The 17339-nt window shown below is 54.6% G+C and overlaps 1 protein-coding gene and 1 pseudogene across 2 annotated transcripts; both read right to left on the bottom strand.

The window, feature by feature from the left end:
• Positions 1-6311: 6311 nt before the first annotated feature.
• Positions 6312-8972, bottom strand: LOC150017531 (uncharacterized; annotated as a pseudogene). The gene is made up of 5 exons (XR_016507507.1): positions 8783-8972; positions 8492-8598; positions 8161-8259; positions 6680-6746; positions 6312-6554 (listed from the first exon to the last, which is right to left on the bottom strand). The product of XR_016507507.1 is annotated as an uncharacterized LOC150017531 (transcript).
• Positions 8973-11699: 2727 nt separating this feature from the next.
• Positions 11700-17266, bottom strand: CDCA5 (cell division cycle associated 5). Its single transcript, XM_090258863.1, has 6 exons — positions 17084-17266; positions 16752-16846; positions 16608-16673; positions 16493-16528; positions 12822-13256; positions 11700-12641 (listed from the first exon to the last, which is right to left on the bottom strand). Exons 1-6 carry the CDS (start codon positions 17127-17129, stop codon positions 12561-12563), a joined length of 759 nt encoding a protein of 252 aa, XP_090114989.1. The 5' UTR covers positions 17130-17266; the 3' UTR covers positions 11700-12560.
• Positions 17267-17339: the final 73 nt, after the last annotated feature.

The following is a 17339-nucleotide window of genomic DNA, read 5'->3' as shown; positions in this document are numbered from 1 at the left end:
CAGGTCCAGCAGGGGAGGCAGACAGGCTTTGGACTCAACCTTGTGGTAAGTGCCCCTTTGTGAGGAAGGACCAATGTGTTCCCCAGGAGGAGAATGAGGAATTCTGTCTAGGAGGGGCCATTAGAGGCGATCTTCCAAGGATGAGAAGGAATTCAGCCCACAGGGAAAGCAAGGACCAGCCATGTGTACAGATGGCCTAGCATGTGTGAAGGCTGGGGGAGAGGGAGACGGAGAGACCAAGTACTCAGCACAAATACTGAACCTCTTCCAGACCTCACAGGGCCACGCAGAGCTGGGAAGGTCCCTGAGGCTCAAGCTGTGACTGTTCCTCTCACCTCCCACATGACATCCTGCCTTGGACCACAGCCAGGCTGCAGCCCATCGACAGGCCAAAAAACACCCGAAGAGCTGGGCAGCTGGACTTAGTGAGCGCACGTGTGCGTGATTTCACCGCCAGGGAGCTGGGCCGGGCCAGACTAGTGAGTGTATGTGTATGTGTGATTTCAACACCAGGGAGCTGGGCTAGGCTGGACTTAGTGAGTGGGCCTAACTTAGCGCACATGTGTGTGATTTCACTGCCACAGAGCCAGGCCGGTCCAGACTTAGTGAGTGCAAGTGTGTGTAATTTCACCACTGGGCCAGGCTGGACATATTGAGCGCTCCTGTGTGTGTGTGATTTCACCGTCAGGGAGCTGGGCGGGGCTGGACTTAGTGCACGTGTGTGTGATTTCCCTACCATGTAGCCGAGTCGGGCCAGACTTAGTAAGCGCACATGTGTGTGATTTCACCGCCAGGGAGCCGGGTCTGGCCGGACTTAGCGCTCATGTGCTTATGATTTCAACGCCAGGTAGCTGGGCCGGGCCGGACTTAGCGCTCATGTGCTTATGATTTCAATGCCAGGTAGCTGGGCCGGGCCGGACTTAGTGAGTGCACATGTGTGTGTGATTTACCCGCCAGGGAGCCGGGCCAGGCTGGACTTAGCACTTGTGTACTTGTGACTTCAATGCCAGGGAGCCAAGCAGGGCCGGGCCGGACTTAGTGAGTGCACATGTGTGTGATTTCACCGCCAGGGACCCTGGCTGGGCCGGACTTAGTGAGCGCACGTGTGTGTGTGATTTGCCCTCCAGGGAATCGGGCTTGGCTGGACTTAGTGCATGCCTGTTTGATTTCACCACCAGGGAGCCGGACCAGGCCGGATTTAGTGAGCAAACATGTGTGTGTGATATCACCACCAGGGAGCCGGGCCTGGCCGGACTTAGCACTCGTGTGTGTGTGATTTCACCGCCAGAAAGCCAGGCTGGTCTGGACTTAGTTAACGCACGTGTGTGTGTGATTTCACCTCCAGGGAGCCAGGGCAGGCCGGACTTACTGAGCGCATGTATGTGTGACTTCACGTACAGGGAGCCTGACCTGGCTGGACTTAGTGAGCACAAGTGTATGTGATTTCACCACCGGGCCAGGCTGGACTTAGTGAGCGCTCATGTGTGTGTGTGTGTGTGATTTCACTGTCAGGGAGCCGGGCAGGGCCGGACTTAGCGCACGTGTGTGTGATTTCACCACCAGGGAGCCAGGCCAGACTAGTGAGTGCACGTGTATGTGTGATTTCACCGTCAGGGAGCCAGGTTCGGCTGGACTTAGTGAGCGGGCCTGATTTAGCTCACATGTGTGTGATTTCACCGCCAGGGAGCCAGGCCAGACCGAACTTAGTGAGCGCATTGCGTGTGTGATTTCACCTCCGGGGAGCCGGACTGTTCTGGACTTAGTGAGCACATGTGTTGCATTTAATATTTGTGGAAAGAGACGCTGAGATTAAGTCCAGCAAGCAGGATGAGTGGCCAGCTGTGAATGGAGGGTTGTAACTCTCTCTGGTAATCAGCGATTGTTCACAGCCCGACCATTCCTTTTATTGAGTTGCAGAAAAGATTTTTTTTAAAGTAAAACTAAACAGAAACTAAAAAGGCTTACATAGTAACAAACATTCTTTCCACTAAAAGGGATATACATTAACCTACAGAGCTACAGAACTAACAAGCTCACGTGATCCCACTAAGAGGGACAAACATTAACCTATAGGGCTACAGAGCAAAGCGGTAAATCACAAAAAGTCCAAGGGTCTGTCCCAAATCCAATATAGTTGCTATGGGAGAGAGGAGACACTAATTTTCAAGCTTCTTTGTTCTTAGAGACTTGTAAACCGGTCTCCAAGAACTGTGTGCAGGTAAGGGTCCAAGGGTCTGCACCACATCCGATGTTATCACGATGGGAAGGAGGCTTAGGTCTTCAGCCGGCTTTGTTCCCTGGCTTTCGTGACTCAGTTACCAGGAGCCGCGTGCAGCTGCTGGCGTCAGCAAGACTCTCTTGCAAGTTCTTGCAGGCTGAGATCACAGGACACCTGGGTAGGGGGGCCCGCTTGCAGGCCCCCGGCAAAGGGCTTGTGACTTTCATCTACACACACGTGTGTGTGTGATTTCACCGCCAGGAAGCCGGGCCGGGCCGGACTTAGTGAGCGCAAGTGTGTGTAATTTCACCACTGGGCCAGGCTGGACATAGTGAGCGCTCTTGTGTGTGTGTGATTTCACCGCCAGGGAGCTGGTCCGGGGCAGACTAGTGAGCGCACGTGTATGTGTGATTTCACCGCCAGGGAGCCAGGCCGGGCCTGACTTAATGCTCATGTGTGTGTGATTTCACCGCCAAGGAGCCGAGCCGTGCCGGGCCGGACGTAGTGAGCGCACATGTGTGTGTGATTTACCCACCAGGGAGCCGGCCGGGCCGGACTTAGTGAGTGCACATGTGTGTGTGATTTACCCACCAGGGAGCCGGCCGGGCCGGACTTAGTGAGCGCACGTGTGTGTGATGTCAGCACCATGGAGCCGGGCTGGGCTGGACTTAGTGAGCGAACGTGTGTGTGTGATTTACCCGCCAGGGAGACGGGATGGGCTGGACTTAGCGCAACTGTGTGTGAGTTCAACACCATGGAGCCGGGCCTGGCCAGACTTAGTGAGCCGGCCTGACTTAGCGCATATGTTGTGATTTCACCACCAGGGAGCCGGTTTGGGGCAGACTAGTGAGCGCACGTGTATGTGTGATTTACCCGCCAGGGAGCCGGCCGGGCCGGACTAGTGAGCACGTGTGTGATTTTACTGCCGGGGAGCCGGCCGGGCCGGACTTAGTGAGCGCACGTGTGTGTGTGATTTACCTGCCAGGGAGCTGGGCCAGGCCGGACTTAGCGCACGTGTTTGTGATTTCACCACCGGGCCAGACTGGACTTAGTGAGCGCATGTGTGTGTGTGATTTCACCGCCAGGGAGCCGGCCGGGCCAGACTTAGTGAGCACACGTGTGTGTGTGATTTACCCGCCAGGGAGACGGGACAGGCTGGACTTAGTGCAAGTGTGTGTGATTTCAACACCACGGAGCCGGGCCTGGCCAGACTTAGTGAGCCGGCCTGACTTAGCGCATATGTTGTGATTTCACCACCAGGGAGCCGGTTTGGGGCAGACTAGTGAGCGCACGTGTATGTGTGATTTCACTGCCAGGGAGCTGGCCAGGCCAGACTTAGTGAGGACACGTGTGTGTGTGATTTACCCGCCAGGGAGCTGGCCGGGCCAGACTAGTGAACGCATGTGTGTGATTTTACTGCCGGGGAGCCGGCTGGGCCGGACTAGTGAGTGCACGTGTGTTTGTGATTTACCCGCCAGGGAGCCAGCCAGGCCGGACTAGTGAGTGCACGTGTATGTGTGATTTCACCGCCAGAATGTTTGGTTGGGCCAAACTAGTGAGTGCACGTGTATGTGTGATTTCACCTCCGGGGAACCAGGCCGGGCCAGACTAGTGAGTGCACATGTGTGATTTCACCTCCAGGGACCCAGGCTGGGTCGGACTTAGTGAGCACACACGTGTGTGATTTCACTGCCAGGGAGCCGTGCATGGCTGGACTTAGCACACACGTGTGATCTTTCCGCCAGGGAGCCAGGCCGGGCCGGACTTTGTGAGCGTACATGTGTGTGATTTCACCGACAGAAAGCCGGGCCCGGCCGAACTTAGTGAGCACACGCGTGTGTGATTTCACTACCATCTCTAGGAGCGGCCCCCTTCCTGCTCCCCACCAGGCCCATCTTCCCTTGTGCTGCTAGTCAGGAGGGTCTGCATGTCAGCAAAGGAGGCCGGGAGGTGGATGGGGGTGGGGCAAGTGGGTGCTGTGATTAGTGACTTTAGGGTTGTGCCCTAGGAAGCCACTGTTCTTGGCATGAGATTATCAGCACCCAGGATATTGACCTCAGATCTTATCAGAAGTCTGTTCTTACGAGGACACAAGATGACAGTCACCACCATGCTGACACCAAGGTCCGCTGATAAGTTTAAGGAAGAGACAGGGTTATGACACCACGAGGCAGCAGCTTTATGGTCCTGCCCACTTCCTCCTGGAAGGATCTAGTCACTTGAACATGTGAAGTCAAAAGACGGTGTTTTGGATGGGAAGTAGCTCTCAGCTGGCCTGGCAGAGGGTGGCAGGGTTATTTTGGGGTGTTTTAGAGAGGAAGAGCTCTGAAGCAGAAGCCTGCCATTCTTCCAAAATTGTGTAGCTTTTCAATCTTATGTTGTTTTAGTTTGTAAACTAACCCTGTAAAAATAAGGTAATTAAAAACTAACAGGGGGAAATGCTAGGAGAGCTCAGGTGTTAGAGTTTGGCCTTAATTGGTAGGTTTAAGTGATTTAAGATGTAACTAGAGTTTAGCCTTATAAGTAATTAAAGCTGTAACTAAAGAGTTAAAGACTTCAGCCTTATTGACAGGCTTAAGTGACTAATATATGTGGAAAGCTGTTGTTCCCAAACTGCAGGTTTTGAATAGAGTCCTATCTTTTATCACCAAAAATAAAAAAATAAAAATAGAAAGAAAGAAAGAAAGAAAGAAAGAAAGAAAGAAAGAAAGAAAGAAAGAAAGAAAGAAAGAAAGAAAGAAAAGAAAAGAAAAGAATCACGGGGAGCCCTAGCTGGAGTAGTTCAGTGGATTGAGCGCCGGCCTGTGAGCCAAAGGGTAACCAGTTCGATTCCCAGACAGGGCACGTGCCTGGGTTGTGGGCCAGGTCCCCAGTTGGAGGTGCGTGAGAAGCAAGCACACATTGATGTGTGTGTCTCTCTCTTTCTCCCTCCCTTTCCCTCTCTCCAAAAACAAATAAGACCTTTAAAAAGAAAAAGAACCATGGGGCGCTGGTGCTCTCCCTCCCGGAAGCACGCCGCACCTGCCCCCTTCCCCTGGCCCGTCGTCACCTTTCCCTGTCCCTCTCCTAAGCTCCGAGAGCCCTTCTTTTGCTTCTGCAACTTCTTTCCTCAGCCTATTCCTCCTACCACTCACTTCTTCTAAATAAACTTTCTCTTTGGTTAAAAAAAAGAAACCCTGGGACATCTAGAAAGGCCCCCCGAGACTACACAGAGGCTGAGGGCCTGCAGGCGCTGGGGGCACAGTGACCACAGCTGGAAGCTCAGGCAGCCAGTCCTGAGCAGGGTCGGAGGAGTCTGTGGCCCCCGACAGAGAGATCCCCGCAGATCAGTGGTTCTCAATCTTCCTAATGCCGCGACCCTTTAATACAGTTCCTCATGTTGTGGGGACCCCCAACCGTAACTAAAGCATAGTGATTAATCACAAAAACAATATGTAATTATATATGTTTTCCGATGACCTTAGGCGACCCCTGTGAAAGGGTCGTTCGACCCCCAAAGGGGTCAAGACCCACAGGTTGAGAACCGCTGCCTTAGATGAAGGCGTGAGGTCTCAAGGGAGACCCCAGGAGGCCCTGGCTGGAGGGTGGGCGTGGGTGGGAGTGGGACTTCAAATTCCAGAAGCATCTCCAGCCTGAAGGGTGTTGGGCACTTTGGGGAGGTTTCACTAACTCCTCTCCAGACCAGGACTTGACTTACAAAGGGTGACAGACTCATCCAATGGGGCCACAAGGTGGGAAGTGATTCTTCTTGCTCCTCCCTAGTGTATCTGCCCTTTGGAGTTAGACCTGGTGCCTCCATTCTCCCCAGGAGGGGGGAGGCCCCCTTCTGGTCCTGCCCCAGCACTTGTCACAGGGACGTTGACCTGGACGCTGACACTAGACCTAGAACCTCCTCTGGGTTGGGGGAGGCTCAGAGCCAGCAAACCCAGGGAGGTGGGGTGATATCAGAGGCCAGTCCAGGGACGAAGCTCCGTTTGGAGCCGGTGGCCTCCTCTGCTGCACAGTTTTCAGGAGCCACGACACACTGGGAGCTGCCACTCAGCAGTGGGGAAGTTTATTGCTGGGACCTGGGGAGGGCCTGCAGGAGCGGCTTCCCGAGGTGTCCGGTCTCTGGCCTTGGGCCTGTCCAAGGCTGACGTTGGTCTCTGTGGTCACGGGGTGGCTCCTGGGCACTGGGCTGTCGCAGGCAAGGGGAGGGAGGCGCACCCTCCTTCATCACTTGCTGAGGGGCTACCTGTCCACCTGGAACAACCCAGTTCCCTGGTTGGCTGGGCTCCTGGGCTCCCTCCTGGACAGCCTTCCCTTCTTCCTTCAGCTTCTTATACAAGGAGCTGGGCTAGAACCAAGGGTTGCAGAAGGCCGAGGTGGGTAGCAGACCTGGGCAGGACTTCCTGAGGCTCCCCAACACAGAGGCCAGCTGGGGCGGGAGGGAGGAGGCGCTGCAGAGGAAGAGGATCTCACCAGGTTTTGCAGCTTCTCCCTCAGGACCAGGTTGTCTGCTTGAAGAGTGCTCAGTGACTCCTGAAGCCTAGGGTGAAAGAAAGACGCTCCCCTGGGTCCCCAGGCCCTTGTCCTAGGCAGCCCCACTTCCGCAACCCATGCCTCCCGCAGGAGCGGTGGGACCTGGCACAGCCACCTGAGACCAGGGTTTCACCCAGAACCCAGTCCTGAGGGGGACCAAAGTTTTTCCACCCCAACATGTGCATTTTGAGATATTGATTTTTAAGCTGGTTATTAAGAAAGAACAGACTCAGCTATTTTGACCCTCCTCTTATGACCCTCCTCTTACCTGCCTAAAGAATTCGGATAGAAAAACCTGCTTAAAGGAAGGGACTATCACCTTAGTGTCATAATATCGACAAAATGTGGCAGAAACCCAGCAAAGCTTGTCAGAAGCCTCTCTGTGTCCCATTGTTTCCGGGTGGCCCAGCAGAAGTCCCAGCCCCCGGCCTCCCCCGACTCCTTAGTCCAGAATGGCAGTCTTCAGGTCAGATATCTTATGGCCCCCCCACATGTACGTCCGTAATAAATTTTGAAATTTTCGCCTTTTAATCTCTCTCGTATTAATTTGATTATTAGCCCAGCTGAAAGAACTTAGAAGGCGGGAGAAAAGTTGTTATTTTTTGCACCCCCACATACTTCTGGCACAGCCACGGTTGGGGAGGAAATTGCTGCTCCCCTGTGACTCATAGCAGGGGGCCCAGACAGACAAAGTGCGCTTTCTCTCTTCTTTAGCAAGAGAAAGGCAGGCTGCTTCCTCACACAGGCTGGGACAGAAATCCCCCAAGGTCCCCACTGGGAGGGGGCAGCCCAGGGCTAGCCACCCCACCCTTCCGGGCTGCATGGGGCTGCAACAAGACTCAGTGAGTCCTATGTGGAGACGGCCCTGCCCGAGCACTCTCAGTCAGCGGCAGATCAACAGCTGCGCTGACCCTCGGAACCGCGGCCATGGGAGCCTGTGTGCGGCCCTGGGGGAACAGCATCCCCCGTTCTCAGACGGCCGGCCGTCTGCAGGCAGACACTGACCTTGGCATTACCACAGGTAGGCAGACAGCCATGGCATCATGCAGATCTGAGCTCCAGAGCCTGACATGCAGAGAACAGACCCCCAGACCAAACTACCCCTCAAGTTCTTGAGCAATTAAAGTGGGGGTCCCTAACAGGCAGCCTTACAGATGACCCAATAACCAGGCGTGTGGGCATACACACAACTGACAGGAGAAAGCTGTGGCCCCACACCTGGGGGCGGGTCCCACCAACATACGAGAAGGACGCTGATGGCTGGGAGGGAAGAAGCCTGGGGGCGTCCAGAATAGAACAGGGGGAAGGCAGGGGGAGGCGGCAAGTGAGGAGTAACTTGCAGCCATCCAGCCCCAGGCCCGGACCCCCTTGGGGGAAAGCCCTGTCACCTCCCTGGCCCCACCTGCCCTGACCTGGCTCACCTCACGCAAGCGTTCTGCAAATGGCTCACTTCCTCTGAGGTTCGCCGGGCGCCCCAGTCTCCCGCATCCAGGAACCGGCTCTCCTGGATCTCCAGGTCCCTAGGGTGGTGTGCAGTGAGGGTAGGACGGAAGGATCCATAGGCTGGGAGAGAATGGGTGTGAGGAAGTGGGAGACAGCCCAAAGCCCAGGCTCCTTCAGCCCCATGTGGGCTGCCCTTTGCCCACTCCAGGGCTGAGTCCTGGCTCCAGTCTGCGTGTTAATATGGGGGCGGGGTGGGTGGGCAGAGAAGCCCCATCGGCCTCCCTCCCCTTCACACGCTCACACCCTTACTCTTCAGGGGGTCTGGGCTCAGAGGGCTCTGCTGCGCGCAGGAGTGTGCACAGGAACTTGACTGTGGGTTCTGGCTGCAGGCCGAGCTTTGGCTCTGAAGAAGGTGGCTTTGGCAGAGAAGGGATCATGGTGACCAAAATGGCGTGAGGCTGGTAGCCCAAGAGTCTGGGTCCTCCCACACCCTGGAGCGATGGCTGGGAGTTCAGATCTCCACCCAGCCAGGGAAAGAAGAATTTCTCCAGCCCTCCTGCCACCCCCGCCTGTCACCTCCGTGCCCAGCTCCCCAGAGACCTGAGGGTCTTTCAGCTTCTGCTCCTCCACAGGCTGCACCACTGGCTTCTCAATGGGCTTAGAATGGGCTCTTGGTCTGGCCCGGGAAGACTGAGGAAAACAGAAGCCCGGATGGTGAGCCACGTCCACCATCCACCAGCCTCCCCTTGCCAGACTCATCTGGTTTTCTAGGGGCAGCCTCCAGTCTGGAGTCTCCACCACCAGTTTTGTCCAGCCAACCAGATCCCTGCAAATGCACGGCGTGGAGGCATGGGGTGTGGGGTGGGATGGTACTATTTAAAGGAACCCTAGAGAAGCTTTTAAAAAACGGAGAGTCCCTCCCATTTTTGGTATAGAAATCATCTTATTAGTTGGACATTGAGAAGCAAATAGTGTGGCATTCAAGACCCTCTGCTATGGACGCCATTGGTTCCGACCCACATAATACGCTACCGTCCTTGAACAAGCCTCTGCTCAGACCAGCCAGGAGCCTCACTTCCCAACACCATCCCAAGCCCTCCCCAGTGCTATGCTCTTGCTTGTGATGTTCACCTCTCTCCCATTCCTGCCCCCTTCTGCAGTTGGAACTCGGCCCATGCTCTTCTCGGCTGAACAAACTTGCCTCCCCTGGGACATACCCCCTCCCAGCCCCCCCCCCCCCCCAAGTCTGCAGTGGAGCCAGAGCTGGGCTGAGCCTGAGGATGCTTCCGAGGTGGTAAGAGATGTCCCACGGAGCAGGCTTGAAATAGCAGCTTCTCCCCAAGTCACAGAAAGTCCTAAGTCAACAAATGGAATTGACACCATTTTCCACTCTGAGATTCTTCAGAATCTTGTGCATCTTCTGGCAAAATGATGGGGGACAATCTAATTAGAGGACAAATAGTGACCTCAGATGTGTCCCTCACACTGAGCTCCACCCAGGCTCTGGCAGGCTGTGGTTTGTGGAAGGGTTTCTACAAACGTGCTTTCTGCATTACATTGAACCTTTTCAAGCGGCTATAACCCTGGGGACCCACCAAGCTCCAGGGGGGTACCCGTTCTGGGAAGCAGGGAGAGCTGTCCCAGAGGGATGCTGGCAGCATATAATGAGACCTACAAAACTAGCCAGAGTCTTGCCTTGGCAACTTCACTTTGGAAACTAGGTCTAAAGAAACGACTCCAAAGGAATTAAAAATAATTTGCAGAGGCCCACAGTGGCTGATTTGCACCAAAAAGAAAAACAAACTGGCTGAAAGGGCCCAAGTATAAGTAGAGGTGAATGAATGATAACTTAGGAACAAGAGAGAATTCAATCTGCTCTGCAGTTAACGGTCCCCAGTAAACACTGGCTCACCAGTCTGCAAGACAAGCCTCAGGTCAGGTCCTGAGGACACACAGATAAGAGGACAGTGATCTGGTTCTGCCCCAGAGAAGCTTTGGGGGATGCGAGTGAGCGGGACAGAAGCAGAGAACAATTTTTGAACATTCCTTCAAGGAGCCCAACCTTGAAAGGAGTAATGGTAGTAGCTAAAAATGAAGGCTGGTCAAGACTTGGATTAGGGTCGTTGTTTTCAACAATAAAATGAACAAAAGCCTGCTAGGACCTCGTAGAAGACGCACAAGATCTGAGATGGGAGGGTTTGATCAAAGGCCAAAGCAGAAAGCTTGGCCTTGAGAAGAGGGGCCTGCTTTCCTCTGGGCGAGGGAAGAGGCAGAAGCAGGGAGGTCTGGGGAGGCTGTGGGAACCTGAAGGCCTTGGTTTGCTCAGTCTAGGAGGCAAGGACAAGCGTAAGGAGACCTGAAGAGACGGGTCTGTGCCACCCGAACTGCCTGCGCGGGGTCGCTCGCACGCCTGCGTCTCTGACTAGCTCCCCAGGGCCTCTGCACCCACCGCTGAAGAGCATCCGGGCTGGGCGAGGCCGAGCAGCTGGGTCCTTCACAGGAGCCTGATGGGGGTGGGGGGCAGGAAACGGGGGCTGGACGCCGGGTAGGGCGTAGGGTTCGTTTCCAGGCACTGGACGAAGCTCTTGGGAGCTTCACCCCAGATCCAACCCCTTTCCTCCTGGGACAGCGGGGACGGGGCTCCCCCTTGAGGCCTCCTTTGCAGGTAGCCCAGCCTTGGAGGAAAGGGTGTGAGCGACTGGATAGAGCAGACGTGGGGGTGGGGGCAGTGACCTCCCACAGAGTACCGAGGCCAGGCTGGCAGCCCCCCTGTAAAAGGGACAACCTGAGACACAGGCAGAAGGCTTAGCTTCCTGGGCCTCGCATCCCCAGCTCTGTGTTTGACCCAATGAAAGAAACACAATCTCCAAACAGACAGAAACTTTAATCAGGTATATTTACAAAAAGACACTCCAATTTTCCCTGAAACTCCACATTCTTAGTTCTGCAGGGACAGAGTTTTGCAGTGATGACATCACCTCAGTGTCACCTGGCTACTCCCAATTCTGCAGGACTGACATTTCCCGGGAGTCGTGCCCCACCAGCGAGTGAGGACAAGAATTCTCCAGGTGTGGCCCAGCTCAAGGGCATCTGCCCCCCCCGCCCCCCCCCCCCGCCAAGGGGCTTGCTTGCAGGATCTGACAAAGCACAAAGCGTTGAACAGGAAGTCCGGGGATCCCCAGGCCTGGTAAAGAGTTTAATTAGCGCCCGCCAGGCCAGCACCATTCCAGGTACCCTAACCAAGCGCTCATCTTCCCTGACACTGCCGTCACTAGCCCCTCCACAGCCCTGTAAGTGGGCAAAGGTCCAACCACCTGGGGGCTGTGGAAGCTGCGGGTGGGCAGCCTTTGAAAGCACACCTTTTACCAGCACTGAGAAAAGAAAAACAGGGGGTAGGGGAGTAGGGTTCCCCGAAGACCATGGCATGATCCCCCAGGCCCCCAGCTCCACTCCCAGCACACACCTCAGACAGTGCCCCCAGGTGACAGGATACTAAGGAAGCTAAAGGCTGTGCCATCAACCCCGGCCCCCCCGGAACATGAGGAAAGCTTCCCAGGCCCTTACAAGTGCAGCCGCAAAACGCTTGTGGGACTAGGACTGTTCAACCTGAGTTTCTGTTCTAGAGCTGATTAGGCTCCGTGCAGTTTAGTTTGTAAGAAACAGAGGTGAGTGACAAGAGGGGTCGCCTAAGGTTCTGCGGAGGCTGGAGCCTGCGGCACCGCATGTCACACCCCCAAACGCTCCCTTTGCCCTGTGCAGCCAGCACTCTGTCAGCCTGGCATTTAACCAAACGCCTCAACAGCAGAACAAAGAACTAGGACATGTGGCTTCTAAGGAGTAAAGGCCTCTGGTCTGAGACCAGCCGAGGTTCCCCACCCTCCTTCACAACCTGACTACTGGCTCAGAGTCCATCTTCTTCCTTACAGATAGAACTGCCCCCAACCTATGACTTCTCTCCTGGATCATCTACAGAATCTAAGAGAAAACCCGAGCCTTTCTATATAGACAGAGCCAAGCCACGAACAGGGGGCACCTCAGGAGAGACAGCCAGAGTCTGATCCAGCCGTTGGCACCTGTCTCCCCAATGATAGCAGAGGGGCTCTCACCCAGTCCCCAGCTCCACAACCCCCTCTGGCCGGGCCAGTGAGTCCTCCCCAGTCTGTGGCCCAGCTGGAAACTGGCCAGGACACTGCAGGGGAGGGAGGAGATGATGGTGGGACAGCTGACCAGGTGAGCTCAATTTCCTACAGCTGAAACGCTGCTGCCATGCGCAGGTAACAAGCCCAGGGAAGGGGACCCCAAGCGTCTTTTCCACAGGAAGAAGGGACTATGCACAGGGAGAAGAGGAGAGTGTCTGGCTAGGTGCACCTGTTTCTTCTCATTCAACCAGCAGATCAAACTGCTCAGCAGCTTCAAACTCAGCATTCATGGCCGCGGCCCACTCATCCAGCTCCGATTTCTGGGGGAAGAGAAATGGGGGGCAGGTGAGTGGAGCAGGGGCGTGTTGGCTAAGAGCTTTTCTACCCACACCCTCCAGGGGCTGTCCTTCCCCAAAAACAGCCAAAGCTGAGCCCCAGTCCAGCATATTACCTACGATGTCTGCCTCACGGCAGAGGAAGGCCCCTTGCCCCTCACTCACCAGGATCTCTGGCACCTTCTTCTTCTTTCTTTTCTCTTTCACGGGTGGAGAGATTCCGGGGAGAGTTGTGTCTGGGGCCCAGGGATTCAGAGGGACCCTGGGGACCTCAGTTGACTTTGAACACACCAAAGGCGAGACTCCAGCCAGGTCTTCTGTCCCCAGCAGCCCCTCGAAGCCAAAGCAGGATGGGCGGCCTGGGGTGGAGGTGGAGGCACAGCGAAGGGTCTCCAGCCGGCTGTAGGATCGCCTGACTTTCTTAGACATTTCCAAGTCTCTGGTGTCCAGGTCTCCTTCCTTGGAGTTTGATTCAATGTTCGCGCTGCATAGCACAGGAGTGGTGGCGGGGGTGACAGGGACACTACATGTCTTGAAGACGTCCTCCCTAGTGGGCTCCCTGTTAGGAGGGTTGTTTTCTTTCTCCAAGAAGAAAGCAAGCTGTTCCAGGACAGAAGAGAGAGCGCCTGTCTGTTACTTGGCTGTTTTACTACTTACTTCCAAAAGGACCCGAGCATATCTAGGGTGGAAGGAAGGATCCACAGGACAAACACTTTTAAAAGGAAAAGAGAAGACAGGGCAGGCAAGAAATCAGACCCTGAGATAGGTGTGGAGAGCGGAAAAAAGAACAGTGAGCCATCGCTTCTGAGGAGCCTTTGTGGCAACACGAAGCCTCGCCACCACCTGCTGGTGCCGCCAGCTTTATCTCCAAAATGAGACTGGACCCGAGCCACCTCTAACTGATGTGAGTCCCCCGTTACCTGTCTTTGGACTTGTTCGGTCTGCTTCTACCCTTGCCTTCTGTGGTCCCTGCGTCACAACTGACAAGATTTCTCTAGTGTCCATCAAGTCAAAAGCACTCACTGGTCACCCATCTACTTCAGGCACTGTTCTAGGCAGTGGGAGTACAGCAGGGGATAAAGCAGAGAAAACCCTGTCTCTTCGGAGCTTCTGTTCTAGTGAAAAGGTATAAATAGGGAGAACCCTGTAATATGTTAGAGACGGTAAGCATTTTGGGGAAAAAACAAAACAGGACCGAGTACTGGGGGTGTTGGAATTTTTAAGTAGGTGAAGGTCGAGGTAGGCCTCACTGAAGTGGCATCTGAACTACAACCTGGAAGAGGTAGAAGAGGCGGGAGGGGTGTTGAGGCACCTGGAGGACAAGTGTTCAAGACAGAAGGAATGGGTGGCCTACAGGTCCCGGGCTGAAGTGTGCCTTTACAGTAAAAAAAACAAGGCCAGTGTGGCTGAAGCGAGAGGAAGTGACGAGGAACTGGAGATGGGGTATGAGAAGTAATGGGGAGGTGTTACAGGGGTTTTGTAGGCCCCTGGCAAGGCTGGAACAGGATTAAGAGGTGACATACTGGCACTTGGCAGGGAGGCCATCCCTCACCGTGGAGTCCAGACCCGCCCCCCCTCACCTCTGCAGTCACTCTCTGGCAGCGACTGTTCCTGTACGGCAACCGCTACCACCTATCTGCTTTCGGCTTGTTCACTGGTTAACTGTCACCCACACAGAGTGTGAGCTCCATGAGGACTGCAGTCTTCATATCCGGCTGACCTGCCCATGCCCACCGGGCACCTTTGGGGGAGCCCTACCTGCAGGAGGCGTTCAGTAAGTACTCACCAAGTTGATGTACACAAAACTTGGCACTGAGTTTTTTGGCAGCTCAGACAAGAGGGAAAACAGGACAAATCCAATGACTTTTGTGGTCAACTAGAAGTACGTATTGGTTATCAAGAGAGACATTTCCTGTCTACAAGTTCCGGGGAACATGCCCCACGGGTCTTAGTAAAGAGATGTTAAGCAAAATGGGGGTTACCGACCGCTTCTTCCTCACCCCTTACCACCAAGCAGTGATCCAAGTCCTTGCAGCGTTTTCTGTTCAATGTCTCATGAAACTATCAGTTTACCAATAAGAATCAGTGGCTACCACGGGGGAGGTAGAAGTCACTGCCCTCAAGGCACTTGTTGGGGAGACAGACAACAAACATGCACAAAAACACTCAGATATTGATAAGACCTGAGGAGAACTACAGTAAGAAATGCGGCCCTGGCTGACGCGGCACAGTGGATTGAGTGCCGGCCTGTGAACCGAAACGTCACTGGTTTGATTCCCACTCGGGACATGTGAGAGGCAACCGATCGATGTTTCCCTCCCTCTCTTTCTCCTTTCCCCTCTCTCTAAAAGTAAATAAAATAGAAAGAAAGAAAGAAAGAGAGAGAAAAGGATGTGACAGTAATAGCGGACAGGTGGTCAGGGAAGGCTTCTGGGAGGAGGTATCCACTGAGCTCAATCCTGTGTGATGAGATAGTCAAGAGGTGAGACGGGGGAGGAGGACCACTTTGCTTTGCTGTTATTTACTTCAGGCCCTCACACGTCAGGATTCCTATCAAGTCTTCCTACCTGGTCTTGGGGTCCCAGGCAGCTTTATTCTAGCCCATTCTCTTCCCAGCTCTAAGAGGGAGCTTTGTAAAATATACACCCAAGCTTAACTCAGTAGTGACTTTGCTTAAGATGCTCCAAAGGCTGGCCACAAAGCCAAGGAGAAGACGCTCAAGCTCCTGAGCATGGCTTTCATGCTCATCAAGATTTGTTCTGGCCCTGGTTGGTGTGGCTCCGTGGATTGAGTGCTGGCCTGTGAACCAAAGGGTCCCCAGTTGGGGGCGCACGAGAGGCAACCCACTGATGTATCTGTCGTCCATAAATGATTTTCTCCCTTTCTCTCTCTCTAAAAATAAATAAAGTCTTTAAAAAAAAAAACTTGTTCTGGCTCAGGACACTTCCTCCCCTGACAAGGTCTGCTGCAGACACACCAAACAAGCTGGTGCTCCCCAAGCCTCATGATGTGTGTGCATGTGCGTGTGTGTGAGAGAATGGACTTCAGGTCTCTGCAAATACAGCTTCCTTTGCCCGATATTCTCCTACTTGTCTGTAAAGATTAAAGACTCAGTTGGGTTAAAAAATTTCTTCTGTGAAACGCTCCTGAGCCATCTGGTCTGGGTTAGGTGCGCTTCACTGCATCTAGTTCTTTCCATAGTTCAGTCCTCGTCACACAGTGTTGTTTTCACATGTTCATTTGACTTTCTCCCCACTTGACTGTAAGCCCCATGAGCTCATCAGAAAGTCAGCATTTCTCATTGATTATATCTTCAAGCACAGACCTATTTTTCTTTCTTTTAAACTTTATTTACTTTTTAAAGATTTTACTTATCTTTAGAGAGAGGAGGGAGGAAGAGAGAGAGAAACATCAGTGTGTGAGATACATCGATTGGTTGCCTCTCACACGTACCCAACTGGGGACTGAACCTGCAACACACGCATGTGCCCTGACGGGGAATCAAACCCGTGACCTTTTGGTCTGCAGGAGAGCTCCCAACCCAATGAGCCACACCAGTCGCGGTTACATGTACATATAACTCACCTTACAACGATCATAAGTAAAAACAGAAGCGACAAGATGGAGCAAAGAGAAAGAGTAGCTGGGACCCACGTCAACTTTTAAAGGAAGGTGGTAGAGGATACCACCGCATCAAAAGCCAGCAAGTCCGCAAGGAGTACGCGAGGCTGGCGATGCAAAGCAGCTCTCTGAGCACGTGTCCGCAGGCGCAGGCCCTGTCCCAGCCCTAGAAGGTCCTGCATTCCATGCAACGCAGGAGATGAAAATGAACTCACCCTAGGGCTCCTTCGAGGCGAGTGGACAGATGGGACCTGGGGAGACAACACTAGGTGATCATGCAGCCGGCCCCCAATTTTGGTCCCCACCCACAACCGCTCTCTCAGCCCTCACCTCCACAGGCTGGGCCACGATCTTCTTCAAGACAATGGGCTTTCTGACCGGAGCGGGAACGAGTGCCTGGAGACAGGGGGTGACCATGAGTTCCATGTTAGTCCAGGGGCCTCCGGGGCAGGAACTGAGGAACCCCGGGCTCACCTTCGGCCAGATTTCGGGAAGGGTGCTGGGGAGATCAGAGCCTGATTTCCGCTGGGACCTCCGCAGAGACTGCGTAGGAGATGGGGCCGTTGGCCCTGGGGAAAAAAAAAAAAAAGTTAGGAGGTGGTGGAGGGCTCTAGACCGCAGAGTCCGGCAAACAGGTTCCGGAGAGAGAGACACAGGTTCCCAACCAGGCCCGCTGGGGGCGCCACCGCGGGGCTGGGGCTGGGTCGTGGGACGAGCCTCGTAAGGAGTTAGGGGTAGGGCCTTCCTTACGGACTGTGTCCCTCGGACGGCTCGGCCCCCGCCTCTCCCGCGCGCCCCTCTCTCACCGGAGACCTTGGCGGCCCCGCCGGACCGCGTTCGCCTCTCGGACATATCTGGCCCTGGTCTCGACCTTGGCCGCGCCGCCGCCGTCGCCGGTGCTGGGGCTCCCGCTAACTCCAGACTTTTCTGAAGCAGAAACGTTCGAACTACCCGCCCTGCTGTGAGGAAGCGGAAGTGACGTAAGGCGGGAGGGTGAGGATCGTCGGTTCTCTCCTTCCTCACCGTGTCCCCAGCCAGCGTCAGCAGGGGCGGGGCCAGTGG

This window comes from Furipterus horrens, unplaced genomic scaffold (genome assembly GCF_987537825.1).
Source record: "Furipterus horrens unplaced genomic scaffold, mFurHor1.1.pri manual_scaffold_2, whole genome shotgun sequence".
Classification (NCBI taxonomy): domain Eukaryota; kingdom Metazoa; phylum Chordata; class Mammalia; order Chiroptera; family Furipteridae; genus Furipterus; species Furipterus horrens.
Note: the sequence above shows the minus strand (reverse complement) of the source record. Positions and strands in the feature narration are given on the sequence as shown.

Coding starts and splice junctions, on each gene's coding strand:
- CDCA5 (XM_090258863.1), bottom strand. CDS start 17,129: ATGTCCGAGAGGCGAACGCGGTCCGGCGGGGCCGCCAAGGTCTCCG. Junction 16,847..17,083: donor CGGGGCCGCCAAGGTCTCCG/GTGAGAGAGGGG, acceptor TTTTTTCCCCAG/GGCCAACGGCCCCATCTCCT. Junction 12,642..12,821: donor AGAAGGTGCCAGAGATCCTG/GTGAGTGAGGGG, acceptor CTCTTCCCCCAG/AAATCGGAGCTGGATGAGTG.